This window comes from Aythya marila (assembly GCF_965140915.1).
Source record: "Aythya marila genome assembly, chromosome: 30".
In the NCBI taxonomy this organism is placed as follows: Eukaryota; Metazoa; Chordata; class Aves; order Anseriformes; family Anatidae; genus Aythya; species Aythya marila.
Window position 1 is genome coordinate 1,176,441 of NC_139071.1, and position 19,310 is coordinate 1,195,750.

The 19,310-nt window shown below is 51.3% G+C and overlaps 1 protein-coding gene across 1 annotated transcript; it reads right to left on the reverse strand.

Moving 5' to 3' along the window:
- Nucleotides 1-5,272: 5,272 nt before the first annotated feature.
- On the reverse strand, nt 5,273-12,948 carry LOC309888845 (SUN domain-containing protein 2-like; the record flags this gene model as incomplete). The annotated part of the gene is made up of 10 exons (XM_082781453.1): nt 5,273-5,410; nt 5,982-6,068; nt 6,432-6,599; nt 7,101-7,213; nt 7,354-7,438; nt 8,041-8,179; nt 10,631-10,713; nt 10,800-10,891; nt 12,377-12,581; nt 12,856-12,948. 10 exons carry the CDS (start codon nt 12,946-12,948, stop codon nt 5,273-5,275), a joined length of 1,203 nt encoding a protein of 400 aa, XP_082637579.1.
- Between the last annotated feature and the right edge of the window lie 6,362 nt (nt 12,949-19,310).

Sequence of the window (19,310 nt, forward strand, 5' to 3'; positions counted from 1 at the left end):
CAAGGACCCCATCATTGTAAGTGAGTATATTCTTTATTCTGGTTTGGTTTTCTGGTAGGCCGGTCATCTGGGACTGTCCAGTAAGTCGGAAGGTGACTTCTGCAGGACAGTATTTGGTATATACTTTGTGGTTAGTACCACAAGTATATCTGGGGACCTTGGGGTCCATCTGTATCTGGAACTGTCTGTAAGTCAGAAGGTGATCTTCTGCGAGGCAGTGTTTGGTATATACTTTGTGGTAAGCACCATAAGTATATTTGGGGACCTTAAGGAAAGAGCTCGCTTTAAGGTCCATCTGGAATTGTGTTGTCTATTTCGGTTTTCTGACTCATGGAGTATGGTATTTAACTTTGGTTATTGTTACTGTGATTTTGGCTATTTTTCTGGTGGTAATAGTAGGTTCGTGGCATTGTTATAAGAAAGATATCGTTACAGTGTTACACAGTTCGGTTTTCTGACTTATCGCACGTGGAATTTGACTCTGACTATTGTTATTGTGATTTTGGCAATATTGCTGGTAATAGTAGTTTTGTGACATTGCTACTGAAAGATATTGCGTGCCCGTATTTTTGTGAGTGATACGTTTTGTGATATGCTTTTGTAAGTAACGTGTATTCTGAAAGTGTAAACTGGAAAATGGGGGGGCAAACAAGCAGTGAAATTTTAAAGAAAAGTGTGTTAGGATGTGTTTTAAGTCACTGGAAGGATATTGGAGGATCTGCCGGTCGAAGCGTGAACAGGAAAACATTGATAAAATATCGTAATCAGTGGTGGCCACTTTATAAGCTGGAATGTGGAGAAAAGTGGCCCCTAAATGGAACTTTAAACTATAATATTTTGCTACAGTTAGTGTTGTTTTTGGAGAAGCAGAACAGGATGAAATGTATACTGATGTTTCAGCATCTTGGTGGGAAAAGGTACGGAATTAAGTTGGCCCCTGACTGAGCCTTTGATGTTGGCATTAGAGAAGTACAGGCTGGAGAAAGATAAAGGAAGTGTTAAAAGGGTTGTTGAAAGTGTTAAAGGTGTTTGAAGTTGAATGAGCAGGGAAAGAGGATGTAGGAATGTTAATAGTTCTGCCTCTGCCCGAGGCAGAGATCTTAAAATCACGGGTGTTAGCCCTTTAGGGCAAAGGGACCATGATGGGTCCGAGAGAGTTGTCACAGAAACAGAAAACCAGTTAACTCTTAAAACAACCTGAGTTCATGTGCGAGCTCAGATTGCCGATGGGACCGCTCAGGGAACTGTGGACAATTGCATTCCCCTGACCGACCCCCACTAAGACCCAAATCATCCTGAAAATTATGAACGGTTAAGTAAATACTAAAACCTGGATGAATTGGGAATTGAGAATATGCTTCCAACAAGGTCTAAAAGAAACCCCTATGGAATTTTTAGACCAACTCTGAAATGTAATGAAAATAAATAAATAAATAAATAAAACAAAACGGTTTGGACCTGGCTTCGGAGGACAAATTGACTAGCCTTTTCCTAGGGTAATTGACCCCTGATTTCAACAGGAATAATGGGGACCTGGGGAATCTACCCTAGCGGATCCTCCACTGGTTATAATGAAGCTAGGGGAGGAATGGAAGTGAAATTTCTTATTGATATGGGGCAACATATTCAGTTCTAAATCAAGCATTAATGCCTTCACAGAATTATTATGTTAGGGTAAAAGGTGTGTCGTGGTTTAACCCGGCCGGCAGCTAAACACCACGCAGCTGTTCGCTCACCCTCCCCCTCCCTCTCTGGGACGGGGGAGAGAAATGGAAAGTGAAGCCCGTGAGTTGAGATAAAGACAGTTTAATAAGACAAAATAAAATAAAATAATAATAATAATAATAATACAATGATGATAATAGTACCACTACTAATAATGTGTACAAACAAGTGATGCACAATGCAATTGCTCACCACCCGCTGACCGATGCCCAGCCTAACCCCGAGCAGTCCGGCCCCCTCCCCCTGGCTAGCCACCCCTATGTATTGTTTAGCCTGACATCAGATGGTATGGAATACCCCTTTGGCTAGTTCGGGTCACCTGTCCTGGGTCTGTCCCCTCCCAGCTCTTGCTGCACCCCCAGCCTGCCTGTTGGCAGGACAGAGCAAAAGGCTGAGATGTCCTTGGCTTGGTATAAGCACTGCTCTGCAACAATTAAAACATCGGGGTGTTATCAGCACTCTTCTCATCCTAAGCCAAAACATAGCATTCTACCAGCTACTAGGAAGAAAATTAACTCTGTTCTAACTGAAACCAGGACAAGGTGTAACCGAAAAGGCTTATTTTTGTGAACCTTTGAAGTACAAGTTAGGGAAACAATGGGGCATACACAGATTTTTATATATGCCTAGCTCCTCATGGGCACTCTTAGGTAGAGATTTATTAGAGCAAGTAGGAGCAGAAATTGTCTTCGAAAAAGGGAAAATGGAATTAAGAATAGGAGAAGAACAACTAACAAATGTGTTAAGTTTGGCACTAATACAAACTGACCCTAAAAGTGAAATACCTTTAGAGATCACAGATCAAGTATGTCCAGGAGTTTGGGCTACCGAAGTCCCTGGAAGAGCTAAAAATGTGACCTTAATAATTATTAAATTAAAGCCAGGACAGAAACCCGTTAAGGTTAAGTAATATCCTTTGAGGATAGAAGATAGGAAAGGAATTAAAGAGATAATTAATAAATTTTTACAGTATGGATTATTGATTGAATGCGAATCAGAATACAATACACCCATATCGCCAATTAAAAAGGCAGATGAAAAAGCTATAGGCTAGTTCAGGATTTGAGGGCCATAAATAAAATCACTGAGGATATACATCCAGTAGTGGCAAACCCTTATACTTTGCTGACTAAATTAAAGAATAGTCAAGTCTGGTTTACTGTACTGGATTTAAAAGACGCCTTCTTCTGCCTAGGCTTAGCCACAGAAAGCCAAAACATATTTGCCTTTGAATGGGAAAGTCCCGATTCAGGCAGAAGGACGCAGCTTACGTGGACATTACTACCTCAAGGATTCAAGAATAGCCCCACTATTTTTGGAAACCAATTAGCAAGGGAACTCGAAACATGGATGCCTCCGGACACTGAAGGTGCTTTGTTACAATATGTAGATGATCTCTTAATAGCTACTGAGACTAAAGGGAGTTGTATTCAATGGACTATAAGTCGTCTTAATTTTCTGGGTTTAAATGGATATCAAGTCTCTTGACAGAAAGTCCAGCTGGCTCAACAAAGTGTGACCTATCTGGGATTTGAAATTTCGGAAGGACAACGAGAACTAGGAACTGAACATAAGGAAGTCATTTGCCAGACTCCAGAACCTCAAATGGTAAAGGAGCTACAAACATTTTTATGAATGACAGGTTGGTGTCGCCTTTGGATTTATAATTATGGACTATTGGTAAAGCCTCTATGTGAATTGATAAAGATTAACCAGTCAAAGTTAGTCTGGACTGGAGAAGCACAAAAAGTCTTTAAACAACTTAAACAAGAATTGATGATTTTGAAATATCAAGCAATATTGGTAGAACAGGACAACGTGGAAATTGTGATAACTAATATTGTGAATCTAGCCTCTTTTCTTAGTGATGCTCCAGCATCACTATAAATTCAAGACTGCTTTCCGCTTTAGGTATGCACGATAGGTGGAGAGATCCCCCGTGCATCCAGCGCTGCAATAAAGAATATACCACTTAAAGGAATTTCGGCTTCGATCTTTGAATCACTGCGCAGTGCCTGCTGCTGGGGGCCGTGGGGATGAAGGCTGATGACTCCTCGTCATCACCCCCTGCCTTTGTACAGACTCAGCTGCTCCTTGGCTCTTGTCCGACCCACTCAGTCGGTCTTTTCAGACAGCTTTGGGTTTTTTTTTGCTTTTGAGGCAGATTCCCCATTCTTGCCAGGAAACACCCTCTGCGAGGGGCCCCGAGGCTCCTCATTTGCACGGTACTAAGCAAAGACACTCAGCAACATCCATTTAAACGAGATTAAGAGTCCTCCCCTTCCTGGCTTCCCTAAAAACGATAGCTTTATTTATAAATCATTAACGCGATTAAGCAAAACCCCGGCCCCATCAGAGGCGGAGCAGCGCCTCTGCGCATGCGCACGGCCTCGCTGAGGCCCTTTAAGGCGGGGCGGGGCAGAGCGCGCCCTGTTTCCAGCCGTTGCATCCCCCCCCCACGTGACCCACCGCGGGGCGCGTGACCGCCGGGCGGGTGGGCCGCGCGCCCCCTTCTCCCTCTCCCATTGGCTCGCTCTTCCCGCCCCTCCGGCCGCCGCGGGCGCCCATTGGACGCGGCTGACGCAAGAGACCTCTCTGTGAAGAATTTCTTTCGCCCGTTGGTGCGGAACTGCCTGGGCTCCATTTTGTGGCCGTTGCCTCTTGTCCTGTCCCCACAGGCCTCTGAGAAGAGGCTGTCTTCTATGATGGTGTTACGGGGGAGATGAGGAGAAGGGAAGGAAAGAGAGGGGGTTCTCTGTGGCAGGAGCAATGTCTGCCAGCTGGTCCCCTCCTATTAGCTGCTCACAAGGCAGTAGGGGGTGATGTGCTTCTCACGGAGCCTCTGCTGGCTGCCTAAGCCTCAGGGCTGCTAGGGACGGGCTCCACCAATCTATCTCCGTCTCACTCTCCCTAACGCTCCTCAGCCTCCCCACCTCTTCCTTCAGGTCAGCCACAAGGCTGAGTAAATCATTCATCTGGTCGCATCTGCTGCCCTGCACTGCAGGGGCCAGGCTCTGGCACTCGCTGCAGCCCGAGCCCTGGGCACTCACATGTTTGCGTGGGACCTCTGTCTGGGTCTCCATTCATTTTTCTTGACAACAGCCTTCTGCTGGGGTCCAACCATGGCAAACTAGCAGGCTCGTTAGAACTCCCTGTGGTAGCTTCCTTGCTAAAATTCTAAGTTGTAAGAGGCAGAGTTCCCAGAGGAGAGGGGAGGAAGAGAAAGGGAGGTGGGAAAGGGAGGAGAGGATACTCCCCATGCTCCTCTCAGCCCCACGCAAACTGCCTGTGCTAACTGCCAAGCCTATCCCATTTGGGCGTCCTGTTTGCAGCATTCCTGGGTCATGGCCCTCCCTAGGGACTGCTTTTATACTGTCAGGGGGTGGCTGCAGAATGGCAGCGACACCGAATTTAAAACTCAGAACACCCCTGCAGCCCCCTCCGGCTACCAACGCCTTGTCACGTAAACCCAGTGCACTGCTTCAGGGACCACCCTCAGGGTTGGCTGAAACACATGAAACTGAGCTGCCACGTCTTTCTAATGCTATTATTCGTGTTTAAGAAATTCTTGTGGCTTTTCTATCTGCCCATGAACCTGCACTCGATAGATGCAGGTGTATTCTGGGTTTCCCCAGTTGCTTCGCACCTCCAATCTGATATGGCGGAACGTTTTGGGAGGCTCCTTCTGTAAAGAAAACAAGGGGAAGCATCATTACTCATGTGGGAAGAACTGCAGCACAACCATGTAGCTCTCTTTGCCAGCACTCCCCTTGCTGCAGACCAAATGGCAGCCCCGACAGAGGAGGAAGCAAGGGAAATCAGAAGGCCGTTTCTCACCAGGGCCATAGAGGCACCCTCTGTGCCTAGACAGCAAAGCCCTGGCCTCAGAGGCTTGCTGAGGGGAGCTATGGAAACCCAAGTTGCTCTGCTGCCTATGCTGCCTTGGGACACTGGGACAGTCTTGCTGATGGAGACAGATGTCTGCAATCTCCCCTCCCACCCCCAGTTCTTCCTCCTCGCCCTAAAGGGGACTAATTCCCTTCCAGAGCCCCTTTCCACTGCTGCTTTTTCTGCTTTACCAGAAAGAAAAGGAAAGCACTTCCAAAGGTGGGCTAACCACCTCATCCTGCCAGCAGGAGGCAGCCACATGGGAGAGCAGAGGGTGGCTTGGGTGATCATCTGAACCCTCTCTTCCAGAGACTAGCAGACAACCCGTCCTTCCTCCCTGCCATCCTGCCCACACGCACTTGCCATACCTGCACATGGAAGGTCTGAGCAATCATTCCATCCACGTTGTAGGCGAATAGCCCAAGGAACGTTTCCGTTTTGTCCTCATCCACTCCCTCAAAGACAAGAGATGATGGGGGCAGGTCAGTCTCAAGCAGGCCATCAGAAAAAGAATATGCTGAGGCCAAAGCTGGGAACCCTTTCCCACCTTCCTTGGCTCTAGCAGTATTCTAGTGCAAGTGAGAGTGAACCCAAGTCAGGGCACTTGGAGCAATTGCTCCCAGATCCTTGTCTGTGAACCACAGAAGAAGGTTCCAGGCGTGTCTAACAATGCTCAAGTGTCTCCAGTGCCCCTCGATAGGATGCGGTGCTCTGCAGCAACCAATCCTCAGATACCTGAGGGAACACACCACGCTTTCTGGCGCTGCTTTTCCTTGCGGCCAGGGCCTCCCAAAAAGAAGTGCCAGGCAGAGACTTACAGAGACAGCAAACTCTCTGGGGGCGCTGCTGACTTCTCCGGAAGGAGAGACTGTCCTGGAGATATGCCAGATGGTAAAAGCTGCTGGCCAGATTTTCACCGGCAACCGAATGACGACGTGTCCCTGAGATCCTTGGAAGGCCCAGCAGTCGCCTGGGGAGATACTGGGCTGCAACGAGAAAGCCAGTGACCGTCAGTGGCAAGGCAGTCAGAGGGCCAACAGACCTGGCTGTTCAGCAAGGAGCCACAGACCTTGCCTTCTCTATAGGTCGCAATTCAGCTCACAGGTAAACGCTAGGCTATGAACAGAAGGTGAAGATGCACAAGTTTTGAGAGTGCCTAGGCTCAATTGCCTTTCGCAATCCAGTTCTGCTTTCTCAAAGGCAGAGGCCTGAGAGGCTTTCTGAAAGGCAGAGGCAGGGTGGTGTTCCTAATGTACATGTATGTCACTCCATCAACCTTCAAAAACTGAGCTGGACCTGTGAGGACCATTTCAGGCATTCTTCGGGCTGATTTGGTTGACCAGATCAGTGTTGGGGGCCCAGAAAACATCTCTTGCAGCTTCCATGGCTCAGCACACTCACAGAACTCCCACCCACACTAGAAACGCATGGTCTCCCAACCAGAAAGCAAGAAAGTAAACCAGCTGTCACAATTTCTCTTACAATACCTGCAATATGGTCTCTGGATGTTTTGCAAAAGAAAAGAGTGGAAAAATCCACCACTTCTTTGCGTCTTTCCCGCCATAACTCTTGGAAGTCCTCTGCACATCAATTGTGGCACCTGAAATGAATATGGGAAGAAGTTCACCAGGACAGGCAGGAGATTAGCAGAAGCAGTGAATTATGATGTGTTTCTCACGCTGAATGCAGAGCTTGTTGCTTTGGGGAGAGTCAGACACAAGCTGAACTCTGTCTACATACCTAAGGATTTCAGGGCCCAGTCAGGCATCCAGGTGTAGATTTTAAGCGCCTTTTCAAATGCGTTCGTTGTGAAGTGCAGAATGTTCTGGGGAAAAATAATAATAAAAAGAAAAGGAATGGAGATACAGCAGTGAGCACAAACACACAGCAGTTCTGCATGAGCAGACTCCTAGCAGAGAGCTAAGGAAGGGCTCCGTGTCAGAAAACCCAAGGCAAGACCTGTCAGAAAAGGTGCCAGACTGTGAGCATTCCCAGATGAACCATGTGAAGCCTGGAAAAGGCCACCAGTGTCCAGAGCCAAAGCACAGACCGCCTTCAGGTTCTGCCTGAGAGCCATGTTCCCCACCCTGTGTACTCTCCAGAGCAGCCTGGAGATGGAGTCATGCCCTGAGCCAGCTGCTGCATGCAGAGGCCCCCTTCCAGCTGGGCCGGAGGATGGGACTGACCTGCAAGTTTCTAGGAAGGGCCTCCAAAGCTGAGCCAAGCCCAGCAGGTGCCTGGCTGGACACCCAGCCCAGGGAGAAGTTCACAGTGCTGCTCAGAGTGCAAGCAAAACTGAGCCCTGGCAGTCAGGTGTGGGGCAGGCAGCACAAGGACAGAGCTACCACCGAAAAGGGCCAAGAGGAACCAGCAGGAGGAACCCCTCCGAGGGCACTGAGCTCTCTGGCTCGCCCCCAGCACCTTTACCTCTCTCTTCTCCCCTTGGATGCGATTATCTTCCAGAACCTTGCTCACTGCCTGCACAAACTGTTCCATTGTAGCAGACACATGGGCTTCCTTCTCCTGGAGCTCCTGCCTCTTCTGGTCACGCCAAACCAGTGAGGTCCTGGAAGCAAAGTGAAAGCAGATCTTGTGCAGCAGCAGCCCATCGGAGGAAAGGGTTCCCATGGGCCTTCTACCTCCCCCCTTCCCCAACCCCCTCAGCCCCTTTTCCCTTACTCTGGTTTACAAAAGGCTCCTTTCCACTACCCTAGGTAAAGGTCGGGAGCCCTGAAAACAAGGCAAGGGAGTGCAAAAATAGCACACAGCTGGCTGAGCCAAATCCCCGGGAAAACTTCGATGTCAAGAAAGCGCTCTTACCCGGTAGACTTGTGCTCTGCTTCGGGCACCGCTAACGTTGCCTGGAAGATAAAGACACTCCACTGGAGAAAGCACGAGGAGCACTGCCAGGGCTTCCCAAAGGAGAATGCCCCAGTAACAGCTGGCAAAATTTTCCCCTGCTTCGAGGCAGTTTGGAGACATCCCAACCCAATAGTCGGGCTCTTTAACTAGCCATGCTCAGCAGAGCACCGTCTGCATTTCCATTTGCTTTCCTATCCCACCCAGCCTCTCCCAGCAGTACAGAGGGAGCAAACGCCTCTTCTGCCAAAGTGCTCCTCTCTTCATCCTGTCCCTGCACAGGTCACTTGGGAAGATCCGTCTGCACATTGAAGCCCATCCAGGTGCCGAGATGGACTGACCAACACAATTGCCCACCACCCACTCTCTGTCTCAGCAGTGATGAGCCTTTGACCAAACTCCTCATTTTCCACATGGACACAGCAGGGCAGAGCTGTGGCCTTTGCAGGCATTGGTTTTCCCACACCAAGACTTACTTGCAACGCTTCTTTTCCCCACCGTGTCCAGCAGTAGTCACCAGCTGTGGGTCACATCATCAAGAGAGAGTTATTTTCTTAGACTGCTAATGATCCCTGTAGCCCCATTTTCTTCTTTCACACCCACGGAGGGGTTTGGCTGGGACAGCTGCAACTGCAGACAGAGGCTTCCACCCCAACCTCCTGGTCATACACCAGGCCCAGACATTTAGAAAATGGAGGAGCCCTGCTCCAACAAGACCAGTGGTGTGGTCTAGTGCCTGGAGAACATGCACAGAGACCACGGTTGATTCTACTCACAGGGTCAAAAAGCAAAGCTATAAAGCTATACTTAGAGAATTTTACTGGCTGCAAGCCTGTCACTGCCAGCAGCCATACAAAGCCTTAGGCAGGCAGGAGCCTGCCTGTAAAGGACATCGGTGGCATTCACTGCATCACAGAAATGGGCTTGTCAATGGTGTACAAGGACAGTCTCTCTCCCTAGCTCTGCAAAGATGATTTTTGGTCAAGGAATACTCACCAAAAAGGACTGGAAGCAGAAGAAAAAGGAGCTTGAGAATCCTCCTGCCTTTCTTCTGAGTGACGCTTTTTCTAAAGGAGAGGGAAGACTGTGGTTATCACAGCCCACTTTTGGGACACACATTTTCCAGGCATCTGTTGAGGAGCTAGCTTGTCACCAGATTCCTCTGCTCAATACAGCTGAACTCCCGAGGGCCCGCGGGCCTTTGGGAAGATCTGGCTAGTGGCACACCACCCACGGTATGCAAAGGTGGCTTAAGAACTCTGGCGTGACAGGGGGAAAGCAGCCTGGCCCCATTCATCTCTCCCCAGAGAAGGAGCAGGGTGTGCCTATGAGAGAGGGTTGCTGGGTTTCCTGGCTGAAGGAATCCAGGCAGCATGCAGGGCTTCTCACTTTCCCCTCCCAGCTTTCTGGGCTCTCCTGCACCTACCTGCCCAGCCTGGCTGGCATCTCCGCAGCACCAGCACACTGGCCAGGCATATGGAAAAGTCTGCTCCCCTCCCAAGACCCAAGAAGATCCTTTCTGGGCTCCGGCTGGTTCTGGAAGCCTCTCTGGTTGGCGCCGCTGCACACCTCGTCAGTGCAGGGTTTAATACAGGACAGCCAGCTGTGACATCACAAGAAGCAACAGCTCTAATCGTAAAGTGGCGTCCCTGATGACCTCAGAGGGGCTGCCCAGAAAGGAGAGATCCTGTGGGTTAGTCCGCAGCTCTGCCTTCTCAAAGCTGTCGTGGTTCCACTCGAGTGGGCAGCCGAGCTCCACCACAGCCGCCTTATATACTGTGTCTGGCTGTGACGTCATAAAGGAGGGATGACGTCATATGCCCTTATATGGCATGTGCTAGCCCCAAATACGCCCCAACAGCCTCAGCACAAGGGGTGCAGAGGAGGGAGGTGAGGGCTTGGGAACCAGTGCAGACGGAGCCCCCGCACAGGTGCACAACGAGAATCTGTCGGCGAGGCCTCAGGCATGGGCATAGCTGCTCTTTTACTGACCACATCCGTAGGGAGCTGATGACCTCCATCTTGCCAATTTATTCCTAAATAAATGCATTTCCAGTGCACATCCTTTCACCTTACTGTGTTTAACGTGAAAAAAGCAGCCATTCATTTTTTTATTATTTTCTCTCCTTTCTCAAAAGGTGCTCCAGGGTGCTCTCACTTTTGCAGCCGCTTGATGCAGGCTTCTATGTCAGCAAGGTTGTCCCCTGCAATGGCCAGGTTTTCCTTCATCGTCTTCTGGACCTGCAGGGGGGTCAGTGGGGAAGGGAGTGAGCAGGGGGGACAGGATGGGGACCCCACCCACCCCAGCACATGCTGCTGAGACTCGCCTCTGCCAGCAGCACGGTGTTGTCCTTGAGAACACCAGCTAAATCCTGCTGTGTGGTGTCCAGGTGCACAAGGACCTGCCCAAACTGTGTGGCTGGGAAGGAGGCGAAAACTCAGCACGGGAGGGCCCCCAGACCCCAGGACCTCCCTTGTCAGGCCACGCCAGTGTCCCCAGCACCCCCCTTCCTTGCCCCTTACGTAGCTCTGGAGTGCATTCAACCCAGTAAAGCCAGCTGTTAATTATCTTGCTGCATTTAATTAATTAATTAATTAATAACTAATTATCTTGCTGTATTTACTATGTGTGCAGCCTCACCTTGAGTGTTGTGTGCACTTCTGGGCTCCACGATATAAAAGGGATGTGAACGTCCTTGAAAGCATCCAGAGGAGGGCAACAAAGCTGGTGAAAGCTTTGTCCTGTGAGGAGAGGCTGAGGGCACCTGGGTTGTCGAGGCTGGAGAAGAGAAGGCCACGAGGCCACCTCATTGCTTTCTACAACCTCCTGAGGGGAGGTTGTAGAAAGCAATGAGAGCTTAATTATGCTCTGTGAGAGCACAAATATGCTCTCACAGAGGCGCAAAACAACATCACTTACTGGCTCAGCTCTGGAAAACAATGGGGCCCTTCCCAAACATGGGGCATCCTCTAGATCTTTCTGACAGAAACCACCCCTATGGCCCCCTGCTACCAAAACCTTGCCACGTAAACCCACTACACCTATCTCAAAAGCATCCTCTCCTGGGTTGCCCCACACGATGATGTCTTCAACGTACATCCACGGGTCCTGAGGGAACCGGTGGACTTGCTAAGCCACTGTCCCTCATACCTGAGAAGTTGTGGAAGTGTGTTTAAGGAGTTCCCACTGACTGCAGGAGGGAAAATCTAGCCCCAATTTTGAAAAAGGGAAAGAGGAAGGCCCGGGAGCTACAAGCCTTCCTCCCTTCGTGGGGGTGCAGAGCCTTCATCACCCTGAGGTGCAAGGAAGAGCTGAGGCAGGGCAGGGCTGGGTGTGCAGGGCCGCTCTGGAAGGTTCTGTGCTGGGGGCATGATGTGGGGGGTGCTGGGGGGGAACAACACAGAGCTAAGGGGACACATGGGGCTGGGGGCACCTGGAGCACACAGTCAGGGAGAACTGTAGTGTATCCCGTGCTGAGGACTGAATGCAGTTCGTGAGTCCTGGGTCCAGCTCTGGGCTCCCCGGTACAAAAGAGACCGGGATCTCCTGGGAAGGGTCCAGCGCAGCCCACGAAGGTGATACGGGGCCTGGAGCATCTTCCCTAGGAGGAGAGGCTGAGAGACCTGGGGCTGTTCAGCCTTGGGAAGAGAAGACTGAGGGGGGATCTCATCAATGTGCTTAAATATGTGAAGCGTGGGAGACAGGGATTTGGCCAACCTCTTCTCAGAGGCCTGTGGGGACAGGACAAGAGGCAACGGCCACAAAATGGAGCCCAGGCAGTTCCGCACCAACAGGCGAAAGAAATTCTTCACAGAGAGGGTGCCGGAGCGCTGGGACAGGCTGCCCAGGGAGGCTGTGGGGTCTCCTTCTCTGGAGATATTCAAGGCCCGTCTGGAGGCCTACGTGGGCAGCCTGCTGTAGGGAGCTGCTTTGGCAGGGGGGTTGGTCCCGATGAGCTCTCGAGGTCCCTTCCAACCCCTACAACTGTGTGATTCTGCAAAGTGTGGGGGGAGATGCGGGGGGAGCAGCTCAGGGTGGAGGACATGGGGCTGCATGTTGGGGGGCACATGTGAGTGACAGTGGGGGTATAATGGACATAGGAGTGGAACTGGTGAGGGGAAATGAGGTCGTATAGGTGTGGGGGCACACACGAGTGTCAACGGAGGAGTTGTCCTCCTCCCTGTTAAAGGGGAACAAAGCTCCCTCCACGGCCTTCCTCCCTTTGTGGGGCTGCAGAGCCTTCACCACCCGCTGGCCGTCATACCTGAGAAGCTGTTGCTAAGGGCCATAGGAAATAAGGAGGTGGTTGGTGACAGACAACATGGCTTCACTCGGGGCAGATCGTGCCTGACAAATCTGGTGGCCGTCTATGATGGGGTTACAGCTTTGGTGGGTGGGGAAAGAGCAACGGACATCATCTTCATGGACTTGTGCAAAGCACTTGCACTGTCCCCCGTGATCTCTGTGACCGCCATGTCCCATTGTCCCCCATGGTCTCAGTGCCAGCCATGTCCCAGTGGGCAGCAGTGGCTATGTCACCATTGTGTCACCATGGTGTGTCATTGTGATACGGCTGCCTCAGAGAGCATAGGGAGGGCTGCTTGGTGCGGTTATCTGCTGTGTCTGGCTTTTGGGGGTGCTTCTGACAAGCCACACCAGGGCTGCCACGCAGGGTGAGGCCACCAAACTGGGAGAAGAGGGTGAGGGCAGAGTGACCTCCCCGGAGCCCGTACAGCCCGCAGGCAGGCGAGGGGGTGAACAGGGCTGTGTGTGAGGCTGCAAGCAGTGAGGGGCGGGCAGGAGCCCCCCCAGCTGTCTTGGGGCCACGAGGGAGAGCTGTGTGGGGCAGCTGAGGCTGGCAGGGGGGCAAAGGAAAGGGGTCCCAGGGGCTGTGGGCACTGGTAACGTCACAGGGTGGGATGCTGACACTGGAGGTGGCCTCACGGAGGCCCACGGGTCGAGCAGCCCTGTGCACGCTGTGCAGGTGCAGGCACTGGGGGGGGGTCATGAAGGGGTCTTGGAGCACATGTAGGCCCGCAATTAAGAGCTGACGGAGATGCAGGACTCGAAGGATAGGGAGCTGCTGGTGCTGCAGTCTGAGCCCATGGCCATGCTCCTCACGCTGTGCTGGCTTGTGACGTGCAGGTGAAGCCATGGAGGCAGAGGGTGTGAAGGGGTCCCTGGAGCGTGCGCAGGAGTGCGGCCAGAACATGGCAGAGGTGTTGGCACAGCTCCGTCAGGCAAGGGCTGATTTGGAAGCGGCGCTGGAGGAGTTCTTCAAGGTCTGTAACCCAACGGCAGAAATCCAACAGGGGCACGGCAGAGCTGCTGGGGAGTGCTGCGATCCCCAGAACGCCTTAGCGCTTGCCGCCCTGGTTCTGGCCTGGCCTTGCAGAGCCCTGGGGATAGGCTGGGGATTCCCTTTCCCACCGTGACTCCATGCCATGTGTCCCGGTTGCTTTGCAGTGCAAACGGAGGCGTGCAGAGCTGGAAAAGGCTGTTGCTGAAAGAGCCGGGATCAACAAGGTCATGAGGGCAGGAGGGAGGGGAGATCAACGTGTTTGTGGGGGGGAAGCCCCCTCCAAGCAGGTGTAGGGTGGACTCACAACCTGGTCCTTTGTTTCTCCAGGCGCTGAGGGAGGAGATTAAGCACCTCCGGGAGAGAAAGGAGGTTCTTGAAACACAAATTGCCACGTGAGTGGGGACAGGGCCCTGACCCCGACCAGGGGTAGACAGCGGGGAGGATCTGCACAGCATCCAGGCACCTGTGTCACAGTTTGGGGGCTCCTTTCAGCTCCTCACAGCTGCTCTGGGGAGCCTTTTACCTTCTCCTAAGCAGCTCCAAGCATCTCCGAGCAACTCTTGACTCCTTTTAGCAATGCTGCACGACTGTGAGCAGCTCCCAGCCTCTTGTCAGAGACCCCCCAAGCCCCAAGGCCTGGGGCAGGGAGGAGGCAGAGGATGCAGGGAGGGAGTGTAGGTTTATGCGGTGCTGGGACGATGAGATGCCTCGTCCCTGCTCCAGCAGAGGCTGGGCAGCACCCTGAGCCCCTCCTGGCCACCTCAGTCAAGGGGGAAGTCCTAATGCTGGCCGAGGTCTCTTCTCGCAGCCCAGAAACTCTGTGATGTCTGTAACAGGGGGAAGAGGATGCAGGCGGCCAAGCTGCCCAAGACTTCGACACAGGAGATCGTGGCTGCGCAGCAGGTAGGAGAGATACCCCTGCTGTGGGGCTGGGGGGGGACGGTCTGGACTCGGCCCCAGAGGACATGGGGCCATTCACCTCAGTGGGAACGAGGGAGGGGGTCTGAGCGCCCCCAATGCCTTCCCTGTTTTGCGTGCCCCAACACGTGGCCCTGCTTTGCCTTGTCCTGTAGGATGAACAGTTGGCATCAAGGAGGCACAGAATCACTACTTGGCTGCGGTGAGTTGCTCTCGGAGGTCATGGCTCCCAAGGCGTTAGGCAGCTTTTGACTTCTCCAGGATGAACTGCTTCAGCATTTCTTTGTTTCCTGGGTTGGGGAAGCAGGCGGGGTGTGGATTTCAGCCTCCCCTGGCCCTCAAAGTACCACAGAGCCAAGAGGGATAGGCAGGTTCCTCACCCCACTCCTGAGCAGTATCTGTTGCTCCCAGCACGGCACAAGGTCCCATGGCAGGGCTTAAAGAGGATGGCTGGGAAGAGCTGGGACAAATTTATCGCTGGCTCTGTCTGAACCTTCTTCTGTTCTGCAGGAGATTTCTGGTGTCCTTTGCCGGCCTGCAGCTCGCCTTCCTCATCCTGGTCCTGCTGAAGAGGGACATCCTCCACTGGGTCCTTCCTCCAGGGCTGGCATCTGCCCTTGGAAGCCATCCACCACGACCCTTTCTCTTCTAACCCTACCAATAAACCGCAGCCCTTTATCAATAACCCTACCAATAATCCGCAGTCTTTTATTAGCGGGGAAGGGCAGGGCAGACATTCTGCATGGCCGGTGCTGACTGCATGATGCTGCCGAGCAGTTGGTGGCCTGCTGGGTGTTTGATGCACCCCACAGTGAGCAATATGAAACAACAAGAAGAATCCCAGCTCAGAAATCTGTGCTTCTGCCTTTGTTGCAAAAGGAATCACGCACTTCCCTTGTAAGAGAGAAGCAGCAATATATTTATTGCTGAAAACAGTGATGGAGCAAAGCCAAATACGCCTGCTGAATGTCTGCTTGGCAGCTTACCAGTGTGTGGGGCTAGCAGAGGGCATCAAACAGACCTCAGCGTGACCACAGGTATGGGGGGCAGTGACCCACCCCTGGGTGCTAATGGAGGGCGGGGAAGGGCCCCTCCACAGCCCCGTTCTGTGCAGGGGAGCACGGCCAGGTACACACAAACAGGGACAGCTACTTGCAGGCAGAGGGAGAGATTCCCAGGGGACCATGACACTGGGGGGGGATGCAGATGCTCAGGGAGGTGCTCCAGGGTGCTCTCACTTTTGCAGCCGCTTGATGCGGGCTTCTATGTCAGCAAGGTTGTCCTCTGCAATGGCCAGGTTTTCCTTCATCGTCTTCTGGACCTGCAGGGGGGTCAGTGGGGAAGGGAGTGAGCAGGGGGGACAGGATGGGGACCCCTCCCACCCCAGCACATGCTGCTGAGACTCGCCTCTGCCAGCAGCACGGTGTTGTCCTTGAGAACACCAGCTAAATCCTGCTGTGTGGTGTCCAGGTGCACAAGGACCTGCCCAAACTGTGTGGCTGGGAAGGGGGTGAAAACTCAGCACGGGAGGGCCCCCAGACCCCAGGACCTCCCTTGTCAGGCCACGCCACTGTCCCCAGCACCCTCCTTCCTTGCCCCTTACGTAGCTCTGGAGTGCATTCAACCCAGTAAAGCCATCTGTTAATTATCTTGCTGCATTTGATTAATTAATTAATTAATAACTAATTATCTTGCTGTATTTACTATGTGTGCAGCCTCACCTTGAGTGTTGTGTGCACTTCTGGGCTCCACGATATAAAAGGGATGTGAACGTCCTTGAAAGCATCCAGAGGAGGGCAACAAAGCTGGTGAAAGCTTTGTCCTGTGAGGAGAGGCTGAGGGCACCTGGGTTGTCGAGGCTGGAGAAGAGAAGGCCAAGAGGCCACCTCATTGCTTTCTACAACCTCCTGAGGAGGAGAAACGCAGAGGCGGGTGTCGATCTCTTCTCCCTGGTAAATGATGAAAGGATGTGTGGGAATGGCACAAAGATGCACGAGGGGAGGTTCAGACTGTACATGAGGAAAAATTGCCTTACCATGAGGGTGGCAAACCTTGGTACAGGCTTCCTGGTGAGGTGACAGCTCCCCATGCCTGTCAGTGTTCGAGAGGCATTTGGATGATGCCCTCAATAATAAGCTTTAACTTTTAGTTAACTCTGGAGCGGTTAAGTTGTTGGACTGGATGATCTTTGAAGATCCCTTCCGACCTAGCAATTCTACTCTAAAATGGCCAGTCCGCTGTGATGGGACCAATCCTGGAAAGGATATGTCACAACTCTCTGAACCCCCTCTTTTACCTTTTTATTGCTGAGCCTGACGTTTTATGGCATGGAACATCTTGTTGGTTAGTTTGGTTGCTCTGCCTGGTTATGTCTCCTCCCAACCTCTGGCTCACCCCAAGGCCATTCACTTGAGGGGCGGGTGTAATAGAAAAATAGAGTGTAAACAGCTGTAAAAATAGGTGTAACAGAAATAGAGAAGGCCTCCACGCTGTGCAAACACTGGTCAGCAAAAGCTAACAACTTCAGGGCACTACCAGCATTGTTTTGGCCACAGCTCTAAAACACAGCACCTTACAAGCTGCTATTAAGAACATTAACTCTATCCCAGCCAGACACAGTACAGGGGCCACGTCTGGAGGCCTTTGGGGCTGTTCTCATCACTTACAGCTCATCCCACGGGTACTCTGTGGGGCAGGTCACCCCAGGATGCCTCTGACAAGCAAGAGAATGGGAGAAGCCATCACAGCCTGAGGGAGAAGCAGCTACACCCCCCTCATTTTGAAAAGACTCAAATACTTGCAAAGTCTTTGCAAAGACTTATGGCAAGGTGCAGGTGGGAAAGAGCTTGACGGGGGGCTCATACCCCAGCCCAGCGCTGTGTCTCCCTTCGTGCTGATTAAGGAGGTATTGGGGAGGCACTGGGGAGGCAAGGACAATCCCCAGACATGGACTGTATATCTCGAAACAAGACACTGAAACTCATGATAAGGAAGCAGCAGACGGACAGAGAAACAAACGTAAGGACTATAAATCTCAAAACTGGACATTGGAATTCATTATAAAGATACAACAAACAGAAGAATTAGCAACAACCAGCTCTTGCAATTAAGAAACCTGCCAATTCAGCAAATTCCTGACCAAAGGTGAAAAGTACACTGTGAGGAAGACTCGGGGTCTTCCTCCCAAAGACCCCTGCCCACGTCCCAAAGACCCCTGCCCACAATTCTTGGAAGGCTCTACGCAGGTGCAAGGTGCCAAAAGGCTAATTAGCATAAGAAGCGAGGGAAGGCGGGGATAGGTAATGCATATGTATAGGTGCTTGTAGAATATTGATAGATTGATTGTATAAATTCAAGACTGCTTTCCGCTTTAGGTATGCACGATAGGTGGAGAGATCCCCCGTGCATCCAGAGCTGCAATAAAGAATATACCACTTAAAGGAATTACGGCTTCGATCTTTGAATCAATCTGGCGACCCAGATGGGACAACCTCTCTGCCGGACCGCAGGACCCGCTGGGGACAGGACTCCCTAGGGTACCCCCGGGATTTCCCGGAGGGACTCCTCGACTCACCGGATCACTGCGGAGGCAGACAAGGACCCCATCATTGTAAGTGAGTATATTCTTTATTCTGGTTTGGTTTTCTGGTAGACCGGTCATCTGGGACTGTCCAGTAAGTCGGAAGGTGACTTCTGCAGGACAGTATTTGGTATATACTTTGTGGTTAGTACCACAAGTATATCTGGGGACCTTGGGGTCCATCTGTATCTGGAACTGTCTGTAAGTCAGAAGGTGATCTTCTGCGAGGCAGTGTTTGGTATATACTTTGTGGTAAGCACCATAAGTATATTTGGGGACCTTAAGGAAAGAGCTCGCTTTAAGGTCCATCTGGAATTGTGTTGTCTATTTCGGTTTTCTGACTCATGGAGTATGGTATTTAACTTTGGTTATTGTTACTGCGATTTTGGCTATTTTCCTGGTGGTAATAGTAGGTTCATGGCATTGTTGTAAGAAAGATATCGTTACGGTGTTACACAGTTCGGTTTTCTGACTTATCGCATGTGGAATTTGACTCTGACTATTGTTATTGTGATTTTGGCAATATTGCTGGTAATAGTAGTTTTGTGACATCTCTACTGAAAGATATTGCGTGCCCGTATTTTTGTGAGTGATACATTTTGTGATACGCTTTTGTAAGTCATGTGTATTCTGAAAGTGTAAACTGGAAAATGGGTGGGCAAACAAGCAGTGAAATTTTAAAGAAAAGTGTGTTAGGATGTGTTTTAAGTCACTGGAAGGATATTGGAGGATCTGCCGGTGGAAGTGTGAACAGGAAAACATTGATAAAATATCGTAATCAGTGGTGGCCGCTTTATAAGCTGGAATGTGGAGAAAAGTGGCCCCTAAATGGAACTTTAAACTATAATATTTTGCTACAGTTAATGTTGTTTTTTGAGAAGCAGAACAGGATGAAATGTTGTATACTGATGTTTTAGCATCTTGGTGGGAAAAGGTACGGAATTAAGTTGGCCCCTGACTGAGCCTTTGATGTTGGCATTAGAGAAGTACAGGCTGGAGAAAGATAAAGGAAGTGTTAAAAGGGTTGTTGAAAGTGT